The sequence below is a fragment of the Scomber scombrus genome, chromosome 5, assembly GCF_963691925.1.
Source record: "Scomber scombrus chromosome 5, fScoSco1.1, whole genome shotgun sequence".
In the NCBI taxonomy this organism is placed as follows: Eukaryota; Metazoa; Chordata; class Actinopteri; order Scombriformes; family Scombridae; genus Scomber; species Scomber scombrus.
The window spans coordinates 15,224,258-15,242,397 of NC_084974.1; the positions used below are offsets into that span (position 1 = coordinate 15,224,258).

Consider the following 18,140-nt stretch of genomic DNA (forward strand, 5'->3'; position numbering starts at 1 on the left):
TTTTGGCTAAAAGAAGAAGGCTCATCTGTAAATGACCAAAAGAAAAGACGTCTCTATAAAAGTTCAAGAAATTATAGCAGCCTTCACATCTCTGTCACATGCACATCTCCAGGTCTATGTTTATATGCTGGGGCTCCACTGGAATATCTGTGCATGATTTACAGTCCAATAAAACTCCTTTATATTTTAAACTGGCTCCTCAGGCAGCTCTTCAGTTCAGCCTCTGTCTTAAACAGGCCGATTTAGCTCCTGTCTCTTTAAGCCCCCCTCCCAATGAACCCACTCTGTCCTGATAGTTTAGCTCCTGGAAGCTGCCCCTTGGCTCCGTAAACAAACAGCAGGTGGATTTCACTTCTTTATGCAGTATGAACAACCAATGAAATTACCCTAGCAGCAAAGACTACAGAATAGACGCCCATTTTTGGGAATGCCTGATCAATCTCACATTGAGGAGGAAGTTGAGGTAACTATGCAAATGAATCACAGAGGCTGAAGCCTGGGCTTTGACTCTCAGGGAGCATTTCTTCATCTATTCACCTCATGTTGTGGAAGTTTGAACATGTTTTGACCGCAGACATCCAACATCATAACAGTATAAAAATAACAGAAAATTTAAAAAGCACGATATGTCCCCTTTAAAGCATTACACTTATGAAGCTGTTAAGTTGTGTTCAAATTTCATATAAAATATACAGTGTTGGTGCCTGCTTGGTTCTTCCACCCTACAAAAAGTTCTAAAGTGTGTCTTGGACTCACTTGCATTCTCCAGGTTCAGTACAGGAGCCGTGGGCCTGGTGACATCCCTGCCTGCACACCGCTGTGAAAACACACACACACAGAGAGAGAGAGCTATTAAAACAGTACCTATGACACACAGATTACCTTTATTGATGAGCCACTGACCATAAACACCTGCAATCTGTATATTAATACATCTGAATGACTGCCACATCACTGCATACACAAACACACAAATTGGGCTTCAGTACTGATGATGTAAAACAGATAAATTGGGAACTGTCACGCAGATAAAACCGCAAAATCTGAAAGGCTGTTCAGTCTGTATTTAAGTTTGAGCAGTCGAGTTATTTAAACTCAAACTGAAAACTCTCTGAACTTCATCATGATCAGTAACTTGCAGGGGGGTAAAGGAGGGACCCTGGCTAATTTTCAGACTTCCTGCATTTCTTCAGTCCAATCAGCAACCTGCTGCGGAGGAAGTCGGATGAAGTGAGACACAGGCGGGGTGGGCAGGACTGCAGGATGTCCTAAAACTAGCTGCGTGTCCTTCAGGGTTCCCATGGTTTCCACTCTGGTTTCCTCCGTTCACTTTTACCATCGCAACATGATGGCAGCGCTCCGAGGTCGCACAGTGAGGTCATCCAGCTGATGAGTCACAGACAGACGCTGAATAATCCTCACACGCTGTCCAGTGAAGTTCGTTGATGTGAATTTATAGAAGTGGGTCAGTATCTCGAGGGCTGTCAGTATCATCGTAGATGTGTGTACATACATGCTTATTCTTTGCCTTTGTGATAACTGCTCAGCTTATACAGTAAGCTGCCAAAACTGTGAAAAGTTTTGAAAAGTGAGGAAGTGCATGCATGTATGTAGTTAGATTTTAAACAATACAACCACCAATTAACAAAGACGACACTGATCGATATTTTTCTTATGAAGTTCAGTCAAGTTTTTTGGGAAAGCTCTTTATCATAACAGTTTCAAAAGGCTTCAGAGGGCAACATAAGACAGGAAAACAAGGACACTCTCATGGAAAAACTCTTTCAGAAATCTTGGAGAGGATCACTAAAGAGGAAACCCCCTTCCAGGACAAATGGGTAAAAAAAAGAAAAACATCTTGAGGCGAATGATTATAAAATATTATTGACTTCTGAAAGGCCAGTATGAATTCTGAAACAGATGTGTAAACAGTGCAAAAAGACACCGGGGACATAAATGATGAGTAAACTGGGTTATAGGACAAGTGAAATCATTCTCACATTTCACATCATAGCTCATCATTTTGCAAACCATGCTGTTGTGTATCAGAGTTTAATGCATTCATTTCTGGCATCTCATTTAATTCATACTGTATGATTAGTAGACTTGTGAAACATGTTTAAGTGGTGTAATTGACCACAGTGAACGTCAATTTTAACAGTGAAACTTAATTTATTTTAGTCAGATTTACACAATTGTTAAAGAGCAATTAACATGTAACCCTAATGTAATATTGACCAATTTTAATGCAAATTTGATTAGCTGTGGTAAATTACACAACTCAAGCAGGTTTCAATAGTCTGCTAATTAATTTTAATGCCACACAGAAATGAATGGTAAAAGTGGTTTCCTGAAATGTAAAATGTAATACTGTTCTGGTTCTGTAGGTATTAATGAGACAAGTGATCCTGGTTTTTGTTTTAATAATTGTTATGCTGTGTGTAGTTCTTGAGTATTTCACAGCTTTAAATGTGACTAAGCCAATAAAAACTAAGGACTTGAACTCATTGTATTCATGATTTTTCTTCTTCCAAACGTACACAGGACATTTAGTGTGATGTACTCTAACATGCGGCACATTTAAATGCTCTCTCACCATCTTTGCACTCTGATCCCATCCATCCATCCAGGCAGACCTTGGAGCCACTGGGGTCACAGCTGAAGTGACCGAAGAAGTCGTTGCGGGCCCGGCAGAACTTGTTACAGAAAGGTCCGTAGTAGTTGGAGTCGCAGCGGAAGCGGAGCCGGTACTCCAGGCTGAGAGTCCGCCCATGGTAACGATGCGTCTGCCACTGTTCACCAGGGTTCAACATTGAGGAGAGGAGGACACGCTCGATCAACTGACCTGAGGGAGTAAAGAAGACAAGATTTCCATTAGAGCACACGATCTACCATTCTGTCCACACAATTTATAGAAACTGAGGAATCATTTAACCCGCATTCATTGATTGGGAATGCGGGTTAAACAACACTGGCATTCATCTGGAAGTTGTTTTTCTTACAAATTATGAATTTAAGTCAAATATTAATGCTCCTTTCAGCTCTCGTTTGGTCTCCAGTAACACCTGAGAACATTTTTATCTGCTACATTAAGCATTAATGCTCCACTGTGCTCACCAGTTAGCCATTAACTTTGTTTGCCTTTTTGTCTTGGGTATGTACAGTGGATTTATCGCAGCTATTTTTTTCTCCCCAGCTGCCTGCCACTGGAAACAAGGTCAATGAGACTGAACCAGACGACTGAAGTAGCAGGTGGTAAAAACCAAAAGTTGAGAGATACCAAAAAGCTCTGCAGAGCTGTGGGTAACTGTAGCATTAAATAATCCTGTGAGAACTTACTATGAGGAACCTTTTTTACATTACATGTAGCTGTTTGATCCCTTGTTAACATAAAAACATTGATTAGTACAGCCGATTAGCATATGCACATTACGTAAGTGAGCAATTTTGAGATACCAAATATCTTTTAATCTACAGATGGACCAAAATTTCTTAGGTGCATTCATCAACATCACAGCATTTGATCGGACAACAAGGATCCGAGCAGAGAACTGAAAATCTGTTACAGTTTAAATGCATATATACAGACACAAGGGACAAGTAGTGGTAGCAGTAGACTACAGAAAAGGGGTCTATGGAGAGGTGAGGGGGCAGCGTGAACACCAGAGCGGTCCAGACGAGGCCCAGGGCAGCGTTGGACCAGTGGCTGCTGCTCCTAACCCCCGCAGGGGATTTCCCAGAGGCTCTGTCATCCCCAACTCAGTTATAATCCTCGCTGACAGGGTATTAACACACACAAAGAACTGAGAATATGTGTGTGTGTGTCTCAATGTATGCATGGATGTATTTAAGTGATGGTGGCCGAGATAAAGGGAGAGTCAAAGATAACAATGCAGAAAGGGAACTTTGTCGAATGGAGAGAGTGATGGAGGGATGGAGGATGTACTGTACAGTGTGTGTGTGTGTGTGTGTGTGTGTGTGTGTGTGTGTGTGTGTGTGTGTGTGTGTGTGTGTGTGTGTGTGTGTGTGTGTGTGTGTGCGTAGAGAGAAAAAGAGACAGAGGCAAACAGAGCCAAAGAGGAAGGGAAGCAGCTATTAGTGCACACACATAACAACCCGCCTGATGGAGAGATGAGATCACCGTGGTTTGCACAAAGGAATGAAAACAGGGGCACATATTGGCCCGTGTGTGTGTGTATGTGTGTGTGTTTTTAAGGGGAATGGGAACAGAGCGGACACGGAGCGCCCTGTTAGCTCAGCCGTTGCCCCATTCCTCTATCGGCCTCCGCCTGTACTCAAAGCTGAGGGTTTGTTTTTCAAACACTCATCACGCTACTGCAGCGCATTGTGAGTTTTTCATTATTTTCATGACTCTGGCGAGTCAAAGGGCTAATTTCATCATCACCATTTCTCTGCCAGAAAAGAAGAACATAAGAGGCGAGAGGAGAGTGGTGAAATATAACCACATTATCATCCAGAGCAGCGGGGAAGGTGTATAACAGCGTCTGATTTCCTCTCTAATGTGATTAGATGGGATGGCACAGTAACAAGTGAGCACACACAGAGAAAGAGAGAGAGAGGGAAAAGCTCAAATATTAGACGACAAAAACAGCAGCAACTAAAGAAGATGCCTTAAGCTGCTTTTGAAATCACACTTTAGAGAAAAACAAACACACATTGAGCAGCAGACACACAGGGATTCTATCTGCAGGTAGCAAGAACACTTAAATCTCTTTTTCTGGCCTCTGGTGATTGTCCCCCACTGACTGGTATTAGCTGTGAAGTGCTCGCCCTTGACAGTGGCTGAGAAAACACAGCAGGAGAGAAAACACCTCCTTTTGACTTTCTATTTGACATCACCAGAGCCAACAAATCAATAGACTTATGGAAACCAACAGATTCATGCCTCCCTAATATTTGATGTATGCGGGTGATTCTCAGGGTAGGTTTTTTCTTTTTTCAGTCCCAATGAACTTACTCTCATTTGGATAAAAGCACTAAGTTTAAACATGTGTCTTGAATTTTATAGACGAGCTGGTTTGGATTAGAACGCTTCTAATATTGAATTTCGCTTTCTCTCTCCAGCGGTGGTGGCAGTTTTGTGGCTGTGAGCGCTATTTCAATACAGTTGAAACACGGGTGAACACAGCAGCAAAATATGCAGAGACAGAAAGAAGAAAAAAAGAGAAACTGATGCTGTTAATTCCAGTTTTATTACAGCAGTGTGTTCACAGATTTAGTCACTCAAATCTGGGAAACAAGGCAACATTGTTTCAAAACATTTGCAACATGCAAACTGCTCAAAACAATCACCATACTTGCATGCGAGAGCCCTGAGGGACTCCTAAATTTATCTCCCTTTTGGGAGCGACGTCCATTTATGTGTCCAATTTGGGATTGAGTGAATGTTGAGTAAATTCATGGATTTCAGTACATTAAGGTATTTTTAAGTATTTATATGCATGGTTGCATTGTTTAAACTTTGTAGAAAACACATTAAATGTACAAAAAAATCTGTACCTTAGAGAAGGAATTAGATTTCAAATTCAGGTGTTTATACCAAACATGGAGATAATTAATAGATAGATTAAAGGATTCAGATAAGACAAGATTGGGGTTGAGGCACAGAGGAGTTAGTTGTAGCCCCCAAACTCTAGAAGGAGTTGCCTCTGCATGTTCGGCTGGTTGCCACACAGCCTGTTAAATCTCGTCTCAAAAGACATCTTTTTTAGCTCAGTATGAAAGTTGCTTTTCCTTTGTCTTTCTGTCTGGTCTTTGTGTTTTTATTGCGTTGTTTTATAACTTTTGCTATTTTGATTGTACAGCACTTTGGTCAACTGTTGTTTTTAAATGTGTTTTATACAATAAAAAATATTGCCATGACTAGATAAACTAATGTATTTTTAGTGGATTATTTGGGGAGTTTATTTGGGTTTGAGGGGTAAAACCCTCTTAAAATGGTGCAAAACCATGAAATGAATGAAATGGCCACCCCTAAATCTATACATTAAAAGACTTTAATTTTCTGACTAAGAAGAAAATTCAGTGGTGGCTTTCAACCAAAACCCATGAAAACCACCATTTAAACTAATACTATATTTAGTTTAAATTGAGTAAAAACCAGAATAGGACTTTCTGACATCTGTTTTACCACATGGAAATATACACAAATATAAAATCTCTGTGAAAACAGTATATAAGTGGTAACTTCAAAACAAAGCTAACAGCCAAATAAAACTGCATTAACAGCCAGCTAGACGGCCAATAAGAGCGCTGTATCAAATAAAAGATAGCTGGCTAGAGCACCATGGCAAGCCTCAGCTAAAACTATATTATTCTTCTTTTTTTTTTTTAAAGCTGTAACCTGCAATTCTTTCTTCTTTCTGTTTTGTTTTCTAAATCTTGATAACTCATTTGTTATCTCGTAAAACTAGATGAGGCACAATCTAAACCTAATCATGATGGATAAATCCATCATGCTACCAGCTAACTAGTTTAGCAGAGCAGTGGCTTTTTACTGTAATAGAATATATTTAATAACTATAAGCTATTAACAAATAAAATAAAAAGTCAAACTAATTGGCTCTGAATGACAAGAAAGCTGAAGAAAAGTTGTTTTCCCTTTGAAATGATGGTTTATGCTACAATGAAAATGTGCATCCTTTCTTTTGTTGCACAGTTGAAGCCTGAAAATTTTAGAATCCGCTTTTTCTCCCATTTTTTCTTTAGCTGCTGCTCTCTGTCTTTGTAGGGCAGTGAGGTCGTGTGGCAGTTTCACTAATTGACCCAATAACCCATTTGCAAACCATCTTGGCATGTTCCCAGATCTCAGCAGCTCCTTTGCTGTGTAAAATATTCAAACCGATAGAAATGAAGACCCGAATTGCGATAAACCAGAATGCATTAACACTAGCTACATTTCATTTAAACAAAACTCAGTGAAGGTTATAGTGGAAGTAAGCGAACACAATGTTTTCTCACTATTCCCAAGGACTGTTTCAGAGATACAAACGTGTTCGGTAATCCTTTCTGATTAGCAGCAGGGCTCTGTAAGTCCATTCAGACTGCTGTAGGACACCTGTGTTTGGGCTGAGCTAAGCTGACGGCCTAGTGAACGGCTTTAGACCCAATGTAAATGCTGTCAGGAGCTCAGGTGGAAAGGGAAGATAATGCAAACAAAATGTAAGAGGAGCGCTGGAGGGCAGTGGGAAGGAGAGATGGAGGAGGACAGCAGAGAGGAACGCAGAGAAAGATCACTGGTGCAGTTCCCAGTTTCGCATTATAAGCCATCTTTTGGACAAGGCTGCGTTGCTTCCACTGCCTGAGAGGGAGGAAGAGGATGGTGGGATGAAAGGGAAGTCTGTGGTATGACAGGAATGAGGAAGGCATAGGAACATCTGTCTCCATGTGAGTGTGTATGTCTGTTATACTTTTTTTTAGCATGCAGCTCACATTCCCTGTCATGGAGCTTTCCCCGGTTATGAAGAGAAACAACAAAGAGACGAGCAGGAAATTAAAGGGTCTGGATAAGAGACCCTCTAACCTCGCAGTCTCACACACACAAAGACACAAAGGATATTTTACAATTGTTGTACCATGTTAAACCACATGTACTTTTAAACAAGCACTCATGTGTCGCCCCCCATGTTGAAATCTTGTACACAGCCACATATTTCTCTTTTTTTATGTTGCTTTCCTGTGGGAAAATGTTTTCCCTTTTCTTTTACATTCCTGTGTACACATGGACGATAAGGCTTCACCTGATTCTGATGTGTCATTGTCGTAGTCCAGAGCCTCCAACACCAGAGAGAAGGACTTCTGTGGAGCAAACAGAAAGAAGAAACAATCAAAATGGGCCAAAAACATACATATCTGACATTAAAATCACATAAAACAACAAGATGAATTCTGTCCTCTGTTTCAGTCTCTCCTGCTGTCTCACTATTGTTCTGTGTGCAGTGTGTGGTTGATTTTGGACCCTATTGGTGTACATGTGCCTGGTAACCACATGTGTTTAACATTTTAATTAAATATCTCTCATGATCTGTTTTGCAGTATCTCTAACATTCTTGATGTTGTTCTTATGAAGGCTGAAGAGAAGTTTAAATCTTAGAGATGAAGGAAGCTTTTTTTTAATAAACTGTGCAAATTTACCAATCATAAATATCAGTGTGCTTAGATGTGAATATACATTAGTGATTCTGATTTTTGGCAGCCTAGAGCATGTTCAAAAAAAACAAAAATTGATTAAGATTGTCAGGCTTACCATCATATATATATTTTAAAAAAAACAAAGAACACACACAATAGATGAGAATAAAATCCGAATTAAAAATTTAGGTGGCACAAAAACGCTTTTGTGAACGTCATGTCACAGGTTCGAAGCAGAAAACTGAACCAACATTTCATACATGCTCTGTGGCACTAAAGTTAAACGTGCACACACACACACAAAAGTTACAAGAACACATTTAATTGCTGACTCAGCAACAATCCATCATTTCAAATCTGGAGTTTTTAAAGTGTACTGTACTGTACTGTCCTGAAATAAATCTGGAGGCAAAGCCACATTTTCAACAATCATAAATCTTTTCTACACATTCACAAACTTGAATTTACAAAGGAAAGTGTTATTGACCTTTATTTGATTCCATGCAGACAGAGTTTTCTCTGTACTTTAGTGTCAAAGAATGAATGTAACCTCTGTCGGTATTTGAATCATGTATTCTTGTTGTAAAGCATTTACAATGTCTGCATGTGTTTCCATCCTTGCTCTGAGCCTTGAAATAAAAGGGAAAGCATCAGAAATGATTCCCTGCCCTGACAAGCCAAGGCTGCAGCTGCGTGCTGATTCAAGAAAACCTCGACCTGCAGCCCCGCAGAAAGAGACCTGGCGGCTGTTACACAGTGTGGTGTGGGAGGAGGTCCAAAAACCCCTGTTCAATTTAATGAACACAGTTCTTGGCCAAGTCTCACACTTTACTGTGCCCTTCTTTACTCTCTGACAAGTCCTTGCAGCCTCTACTGAGATGTGCAGATTGTGGTATGCATTTGTATGCATCAGTCTCTCTTACTAAAACTAGATTTATTAAACAAAGAGCTTTATTCAGAGACAAAGTCAGCCTATACGAGGTTATCCTGCAAAACAGTGGCAGGGGACTCGGGCATATGCTGGACATCTTCAAATGGTGACTTTGAGCTTAAAGAGATATCACACTTTGGAAAGATAACAGAGGGCAGGTGTTTTTTTCTTCTGTCTCCCTCTTTTTGGAAGCATCCGTTCATCCTATAGACCCACAAAGAATAATTCAATCCGACCCTTTCCCCTGCGACTCCTCTAACTTCCTGTATCTCTCCCCATCCATCCATCCCGCCGTCTGTGAAACGCACCAGCGCTCGTCATGCAAATCGCTCCACCCTGTGCATTTTGGTTGCGGTTTCTCTTATAGGGCTACATAGATGTGTAGTCACGTCTTTGCTGTGAGAGCCAGAGGCAGGGTGAGTGGGAGGATAGGAGGCAAGGTGCTGAGGGAGAAGAAAAAAAGATGGGAGGCAAGTGACGGGCGCAGGAGGTGAGCGAGGTGTGATGTGAGAGAGGGCTGGGAGGGAGGTTAAGTGCAGGGGGTCTGCAGCAATGGTAACGATAGCTAGAGGCGAAAAGAGGTGACACGTACAGAGTAGAAGGCGAAGGCGCAAAATGTTAGGGAGGTGAAAATTGGTGTGGCAGAAAACACTGAGTCAGGGAATTGCTTCCAGTGATGGTACATCTATCTGTAGTGCTACAAGGGTGGAGATGGAATATATGGAGGGGAGGAAAAGGTGAGCGAGGAAATAGTACAGGAGGAGAAAATAACTAGGTTAAAAGAAAGGAAGGATAATTATTCAAAGAGAAAAGCATAAAAAAGGTAGAAAAGAAATGCAACATTGGAAGATATGGCAAAGTAATTTGTAGGACTCCTGAGGGTTTGTTAGATTTTCAGATATATGATAGAAGAAGAGAACAAAGAGGTCAGAGGGAGGTGAAACAAAAGGATGATGAGATAGAAGAGAATCAAAAGATTTAAGGAAAGGAGAAAAAAGACAAGCGATAAGATAAGAAAAAAGGGTAGTAGAGGAGGCGGAGGATCACACACATACACACACACATGCAATACTTAGAAGTCATGGTGCTAATGAGATGTGCTGGGTGGCCTGAGCCAGTTCATTATGGCCGGCAGATAGCAGGTAGTCCACAGATGGACCAGCTGGAGTCATTAAGCTTTGGCTTAAAACTCTCACCTGAAGTAATGTTTATAATTCATGATGTACATCTTCACACTGCAAGAATATATTAAATTATATACAGTCGAATATATTTAAATTAGTTCTATACAGAATCAGGGTGGAAGAAATACTCAGATTACAATAATGTGAAAACACACTATTACATGTAATACAAGTAATGGAGAATACTGATGTGGATGTGTCTAAGTAGCACTTTATTGCAGTAGCTGGTCAAAGTGGAGGAATAATCACTTAGTAGTTTAGTCTGGTTGTTCCCCGTCAAAAGGTTCACAAGATAAATGGGTGGTGAGGTGATTTATGGAGTAAAATAGAAGAAAAAACCAAGTTCTGCTACATTAATTTGCATTCACTTTTTAATGCAAATTGTTACCGGTTTAGTGAATTATTGAATAATTTTACCTCTTGACCTCAAATCGTTATTTAAATGAAACCATCTGAAGTTTAAAGGGGAAAGCTCTCATAGACAACTGCAATGTGAAACAGGACCCCAACCAGAAACTGCTTATTTTGTCTCAAGCCAAATATAATGGGAACCACTGGTATAATCTCTGTATCACAAGGCTTGTTAGACTTTCTTACAGACAAGAAGAGATAATCATCTCATGATATTCATCTATAAACCTCTACAGTTCAAACTACCCCACAGCTCTCCTCATTTTAATCTTGCAGTATACGATCCAGTAAAAACTGGTTTCAGGTATGCACCTTTAAATAAATATTAACTTAAACTACCCCAAACTACAATCTTAAATGATATAAAGCTTTATTTTCTGATGTTTTTATGACTCTTGTAACTATTTTCATTCATTCTTTGTTGATTGTGGCCGTTTGGCCTTCATTTCTGTTTGTCTGATTATGAATGTTTCTTGAAAAAGAGATCTCAATCTCAATGAGACTACCCAATTAAATAGATTAAGATTACATTTTAAAAAAGGAATAATGTATTCTATTTTATGAGGTGATCATGTGTATTTTTTATGCAAAATCTGAAAAGTAACAGATAAATGCTCTCAAAAAATATAGTGGAGTAACATACAGTAAAGTGCTTGAAAATTGTACTGAAGAAGGCAAATGTACTTAGTTTCTTTTCACCACTGCACAGAGTTAACATTACTTCATGTCTCTCCTGCAGCAGATGTAGATGCTCACTAATACAAAATGCACACACAGCGTTACCTCACTGTTGGCCTGCTCGCAGACCTCCAGCCTTATCATCTCACTGATCACCCTCCCTTTCTTCCATCCACTGTATGCGCCTCTCCCTTTTTCAGTCTGCCAACTGATACGGCAGGTTAAGACCTGTGGGAAGTCCAGAGCCTTTTATCCCCCACACCCTCACCTCCTCACCCACAGACGCACACAGCCAGGTAAGTCATTGATACAGGAAGGGTGTATCTGCGGTCAGCCCTGTTGCTAAGTTCAGGCTCCTATATGGAAGCCTAGAGGGGTCACACTGACCATGGTTACCGAGTTAAAACCACATTAACAACAGCTGATAAGACTCGGAGCATGTGTGTTAAAAAAGTTTAAGGCAATCCGCTACAGTGAGCTCTTCCTGACCAGCTTTCCAAAACACACACACACACACACACACACAAGCTTACATGGAAACCACAGCAAGTTTTTTAACAATCACAAAGCTTATGACGTCAAGGAGACTGGTGGCCAGTGGCGTGCACATTTGGGGGGGGCAGGTGCTCAGTGAAAAATAAGGGCACTTTGTGCGGCATGTGGATTGCCGGCTGCCTTATTTTAGCAGTGTGAGACACAAAAAAACATTACAGGCACATGTTGAATGTAATTGCATATTTATTTATGTCAATATGTTAATATGACTTTAGCACTGATCAATCAATCACTGTTGTCTTATTTCTCTGGAATATACACACATGGAGAGGTTTTTAGCAAGTTAGGCAGCTACAATGATAGATCAGTGTACTGGTTGCAAAATAAGAAACATGTTTTTTCCTGTCAGAACAAAAGAAGTGTACAAAGTGTCATTTTGAAGTGAGGAGTGAATAGTGAGCATTACCATTCTCTAAAGCAGCATCCTCCTCTGTGGTCATCATGTCATATCTATTATTGATTTGGGCTAGCTTCGCTATAGCTTGGCAACTGAGGCTTAGGGGGCAAACAATACTCTCGACTCGATTCATTTATGTGTTACCTGGTTGGTGGGGCAGAGGAGGAGGTGTGTGTGGGCTGCAGCTGTGCACTGCTGCTGCAACGCGCCTCTGTTTGTGTCCGCTCTGCCAATCAGGTTGACAAAGAAAGAGAGGTGTGTGCGGAGGAGGGAGGGGGGGGCGCATATTGGGGCATTATTATCACACGCTTTTAATCGTCGAGCATTTATAGATTATCATGTCAATATGGGCCACATACAGTACACTGTTTAAAAAATTTAAAAAAAGGAACTTTCAAAAGGGCACTTGCTTGGTCCAGAGGGCAAAGGGCAGGTGCTATATACCACCTAGTGTCCATCTGTGCACGCCACTGCCGGTGGCCATTAGCGATTAGTCAGTTTAAGAAAAAAACAACACGTACAGAGAGGAAAAGAAAACAGTAAACATCACAAAGTAGAGGCTGATGGGATCACAGCCAGCCATGAAGGGATATTTTTACCTCGTTCAGACACAAACAACATCCAAGTATTATTTGTGCCTTTGTTGTGATGCTGGCCAAAGCGATGACAACAGGAAAATGACATAATGGGACAGCTCAATCAAAGGCGTCGCCTGGCCTGAACATTAGGAGCTACAGGCCTGAATAATTCACCACTTTGAGCAGGTTAGCGGGTTTGTCAGTAATGAAGATGACAGCGTTGTAATTTTGTATCTTCAGTCGAAAGAAGGGAGGCAAAACCAATCAGAGATGGTTCACAGGAAGATATGTGGAAATACTTGTCTCTTATTGGCTGACATGTGTCTCAGTTCTTCAATTGATGGAGTTACTACCAAATGTTAGCTCACAAAGTCAGTCAGTCAGTCAGTCAGTGTGAGGAAAAAAATGGATATTCAAAGGGTTTTTTTCAGTGCTAAAGAGGTTGAAGCTAAAGCAGTTGCATAAAAATCATGTCAAGCTGAGCCAGGAACATGATAAATGATATATGATACGATATAATATGATATGAGCAGAGCATAAGTCACATACAGCTAACGTAATTTGCATTGTGCTGTAGCTAGTTGAAATGTTAGCAGTGATAGCAACATCAAACTAGCCTGCTCTCATGTTAAAAAGCCAAAAAAGTTTGATATATTATCATCATGGTAGTCCTACAAACAGCTAAGATACTGCAACTAAAACAAGTTTTTCGTTATTATGCCCCAAACACCTGAAATAAACTTGAGCAAAATGCAAAGAAACAGTTTGTTTAGAAGTACATTTTCGAAGTATTTTGATGGACAAGAATCTGGGCTCAGTCCCTGACTGTTAACAGTCACCAATGCCCCTGAGCTGTGTGTGTGTGTGTGTGTGTGTGTGTGTGTGTGTGTGTGTGTGTGTGTGTGTGTGTGTGTGTGTGTGTGTGTGTGTGTGTGTGTGTGTGTGTGTTTGTATTGATCACTTTAGAAGACAACAAGTCAGTGATGACAAGCATATTAAAAAATGACAAGTATTATTTTGTCATCTCGCTGTTGACAGCTGAAATGAGCGACTACTTGAAAAAGTAAAATCTCAACAAGAGTCTATCAAGCTGTGCTTAAAGACATTACATTTCAAGGTCTGTATTTATATTTTCAGGCTCAACTGAAATATCTTTGCATGATTTACCTTTATACTGGTTATGCAGCCCCTCAGTTCAGCCTTGTCTTTGCCCTCTCCCAAGAAGCCCACTCTGTTCTGATTGGCCAGCTCGTACATAAATGAACCACGGTAGTAGGATTTCATTTGTTTTTCTTATTCTTTACTCAAAAGGCAACTTCTCAAATACATGTACATGTTTGAGCCTGTATCTGATCAGAAATATGCGAGTGGACAATGTAAACTTAGCAAGAAAGGCTGCAGAACAGACGGCTGTTTGTCGGCACGTGTGAACTATCTGATGTCATCCCGAGGGAGTAGAGGTAGCATTACAAAACGAGGGTGCAGAGCAGATTGAAGTCTGAACTTTTGACTTGCAGGGAGCAATTTTGGACATTAATCTCAAAATTTGGACATTTGACTATTTCTAACATAGATATTCGAGACCATAACGGAATAAAAACAGCAGTAAATCCCAAAATGGATGATATGCCCCCTTTGAGCATAGCAGTGCTTCTACCAAACGCACACAATTACAAATTTAACATGCTGATGTTTAGCACGTGTGTTCACCATCTTCATTTACCGTGTTAGTATTTGTCTGTAAGCACTGAAGACAGTACCTAGGCTGAGACTAATTTAGTCAAAAGCATCTCCTGTTTTTCTTCTCAATCAAAAATCCCCCCATCTGTGCTTTCTAATTAAATCTTGATAACCTAAAACTGCATTGACGTTTCTTTATTGTCCCAAAATGAATCACACTCACAGGCCTTTTTTTACTGTAGACATTTTGACATGTTATACGAAAAAGCACAGGCGGAACTAATAATTAAGGATGTCCCTTCTCCAGCAAATAATGCAATACAATGCAGCAATTTCTTATTTCTTATTTACACTTATGTCTATCAGGTCAAAATATCTGCTGTGACAGTTTTAAATTTTAGTTTCACTTCTCGCTATTGCCTTATGGTCCTTTGAGAACGATGAGTGTATGTTCTCGCGACAGAAACTGAAACTCCACATCAGCACAGTGGCATTGTATCCTGAACCCTGAAAAAGCTGCACAGTTAGAGCTGCTGTGTGATGCTGGACCATGGATTAAATTCTGGGGTACATATTTAGATGGTTTAATTATTTGCTTGGGAAATAAATATAAACTGAACAAGAGAACTCCTCCTCCTTCCTGTTTAAACAGCACAGTCTGCCAAAAACTGTTTACAATTTACGTAATTGAGATCTGAAATTTATCAGTATATCAATGTGCTAAGATAACACACTTTATTGTCTTTTCCTTTTAGGTGTGTCCAAATATGAATCTTGTCACAGATGATCAGATACATATAAACAGACAAGTAATGGGAAAAAAAAACACTGGTTTAATCACCAAATGTGAAAGTACATTTTTCAATTTGAAAGTGCATGTTTTATGTTATCTGCATCCAAAGAATATCAAGAATCAACTACTGTGAATCTGAATCACTTCCACTCTGCAGCATTATTGATTGTTTTTCTCTGCAACATCCGAGCCCAATACCTCTGCAGGTTCAGGTCAGTGACTGTGTCTCCTGTACAGAAAGTCATTATCAGTCAGATCTCGCTCTGATTGTTGTCAGTCATGATGACCTGCACTGACAGTCTGAGCCCCATGGAGAGAACAGGGATTTCCCAAAAAAAGGAAAACAACAAGACATCAAAACAACAGAATTATAAATCAACCCTCCCCTCAGGCTGTGGGCTGTCTGGTCTTCTCGCCCTGTCCCTCCACCTCCAGCCTCACACCAGTCTAGCGGCAGCGAAGCTCAGGATTTGAACGGTCGGAAGATGCTAATTCAAACCACTGTGCAGACATTTGTGATGGCATGCCAAATTCTATTAAATTAAGGTTTAAAGTAATCAACTTTGTTTACTATCCTCAAAAATCCTGCCATTGCTCTGATTCACCCCTTACTCTATCAGTGCCCCTGTCTCTCCCCCTGTCATCCCTCCCTCCCTCCATCTCTCCCCCTTTCTCTCTCTCATTCAGACATGGGCAGGGTAGGATATCCCGACAAAGCCAGGCTGTACAAACACAGCTCTATGACAGGAAGAACTCCCAGCCCTGAGAGAGGAATTTCCCCTCAGAGCTCACACACTAATGCAAAGATACTTACAAACACACACACACACACACAAGCAGACACACGCATGCTCACACACAGGCATCCAATATTAAACTGGTGGCAGTCTTTATTTTTTCATGGACAGTACAACTACCTGATTCAGCTCTGAAACAATAGAAACGAAACATGTCATTCATCATTTTAGACGACAGTTTGCTTTAATTGACTTTAGTCAAGATATCTGCCTGCTATGGGGGCCCAAAACTGACAAAATGCAGTGAAGTCAAAAATATACATCAATAAATAATTTTGTAGTTAAGTAACTGAGATAGAGTTCAAAAACATAAATAAAGCTTTATACTTTTCCTTTAACATTCAATCAGTTGGTAAAAAGAAAGAAAAAGCTCTTTATTTTCTTTTTTAACCACCGATCAATTGATGAAATAAATTAGAAGAGAATTCATTTTCTCTTCTCTTTATCTTTCACTCCCTTGTTTTATTTTTAATCAATTTGTTTCTACATTAAAGAAGAAATCAAAAATTTGTATGACTATTTTTTAAGATAGAGTGAGATGGGCGTGTCCATTTATTATTGATTTATGTAAGCAGTTACCTTCTAATCTTCTGTTTTCATTTTTCATTGCGTTATGTAAAGCATTTCTATATTAAATGTAGTAAACAAATAAACTTGCCTATTGTCTTATACTGACTTTTGTCTGTTTTGGAGCTCTGTAAATATTCAAACACAACAAAATCTCTCACTCCTTGCCACAAACACTAGTGTTTATTTCACAGGTTGCCACAAAGAAAAACGTCAAATACAGCCTACATAATTAAACAAATGCACTTAAGCCTTTCCACACATATGAAACATCCATCAGCACTGCATGCGGGAGACTAATTGACAATTTAACACGCGCCGTGCACATAATGCAGAAAATTGAATCAACACTAAATGTTTCCCTCAACTTTTAATATTCATAATCTGATCTGCAGCTGAACATTCGCCGTTTGTCACACACCTGCCAACTCTCACCCTCAGTATCAGAGGGCTTAGACAACTACAGACACACACATGTACAAACACAGTGGACACATCTCACACACACTCTCTCACATACACACACACACACACAAACATGCAAACGGTTGTCATGACAGCAGCTGTGCCTCAGGCGGTTCGGATGGCTCACACCTCACCTGCACTACAAATTAGTAGTGGAGGTAAGCACAGTAACAATGCTATTACTATTCCAGCGGCAAAGCTCAGAGTTTACATCATGTCAAAACACGTATAAACAGTAAAAATGAACGTCTGTGGATGCTGCAACCCGTCGTCAGTTTTATGTTATCTGTTTAAGAGTGTGAAAATCTGAGAAGGTACTGGACTTCAGATTGATTTTCACTCCACTGAAGACTAAAATAAAATGTTATCTGGCCACGGAGACCCCACCCCGCCCCCCAAAGGACTCAGAATCCAAGCAGCTTCTTGTCAACATAATTATTGTAGTATTGATTGATTCTTAGCTTACAATAGCAAAGGAAAAAAAATCAATCTCTCTGGATCAAAAAGTGGCTAGTGCACAGGAGAGAAAGGAAAGATGATGTTACTGTGGCTAATTTGTGATTTTTAAAAGTCACTGAGGGTATTAATGAATGCCAGCCATCACCCAGCCCGCAGGTGGAAAACACACACACACAAACACACACAGTGTATGAGACATGGTATTAGACCCCCCGGTGTGCAGCCTTCCACCCCACCTTGCTCCCATGACCCCGTCCCTATAATAACACGTCTCTCTTCTTGCATTCTTTCTGTTTCCTCTGTTTTTCTTTCATAATTAGCATCATACTTTACCTTCACTATACTCCACACTCGCTCACTTGCCCTCTACACACCACCTTATCTTCTCTTCCTGCAAAGTCTCGCTCTCTTTCCAGAGGCAGGAGAAGTACTCAGATCCTTTATTCAAGTTATGTAAAAATATGCTGTTACAAGTGAAAGTCCTGCATTCAAAA

The 18,140-nt window shown here is 40.2% G+C and overlaps 1 protein-coding gene across 1 annotated transcript in view; it reads right to left on the reverse strand.

Annotated features, from left to right (window-relative positions):
- LOC133980831 (protein jagged-2) overlaps window positions 1–18,140 on the reverse strand; it is a 49,043-nt gene that overhangs the window by 12,406 nt on the left and 18,497 nt on the right. The window contains exons 3-5 of the mRNA XM_062419640.1: window positions 7,761–7,818; window positions 2,597–2,845; window positions 757–817 (exon numbers count right to left, since the gene is read on the reverse strand). Of these exons, the coding sequence (XP_062275624.1) occupies window positions 757–817; window positions 2,597–2,845; window positions 7,761–7,818 (368 nt within the window). The remainder of the gene's footprint in view (window positions 1–756; window positions 818–2,596; window positions 2,846–7,760; window positions 7,819–18,140) is intronic.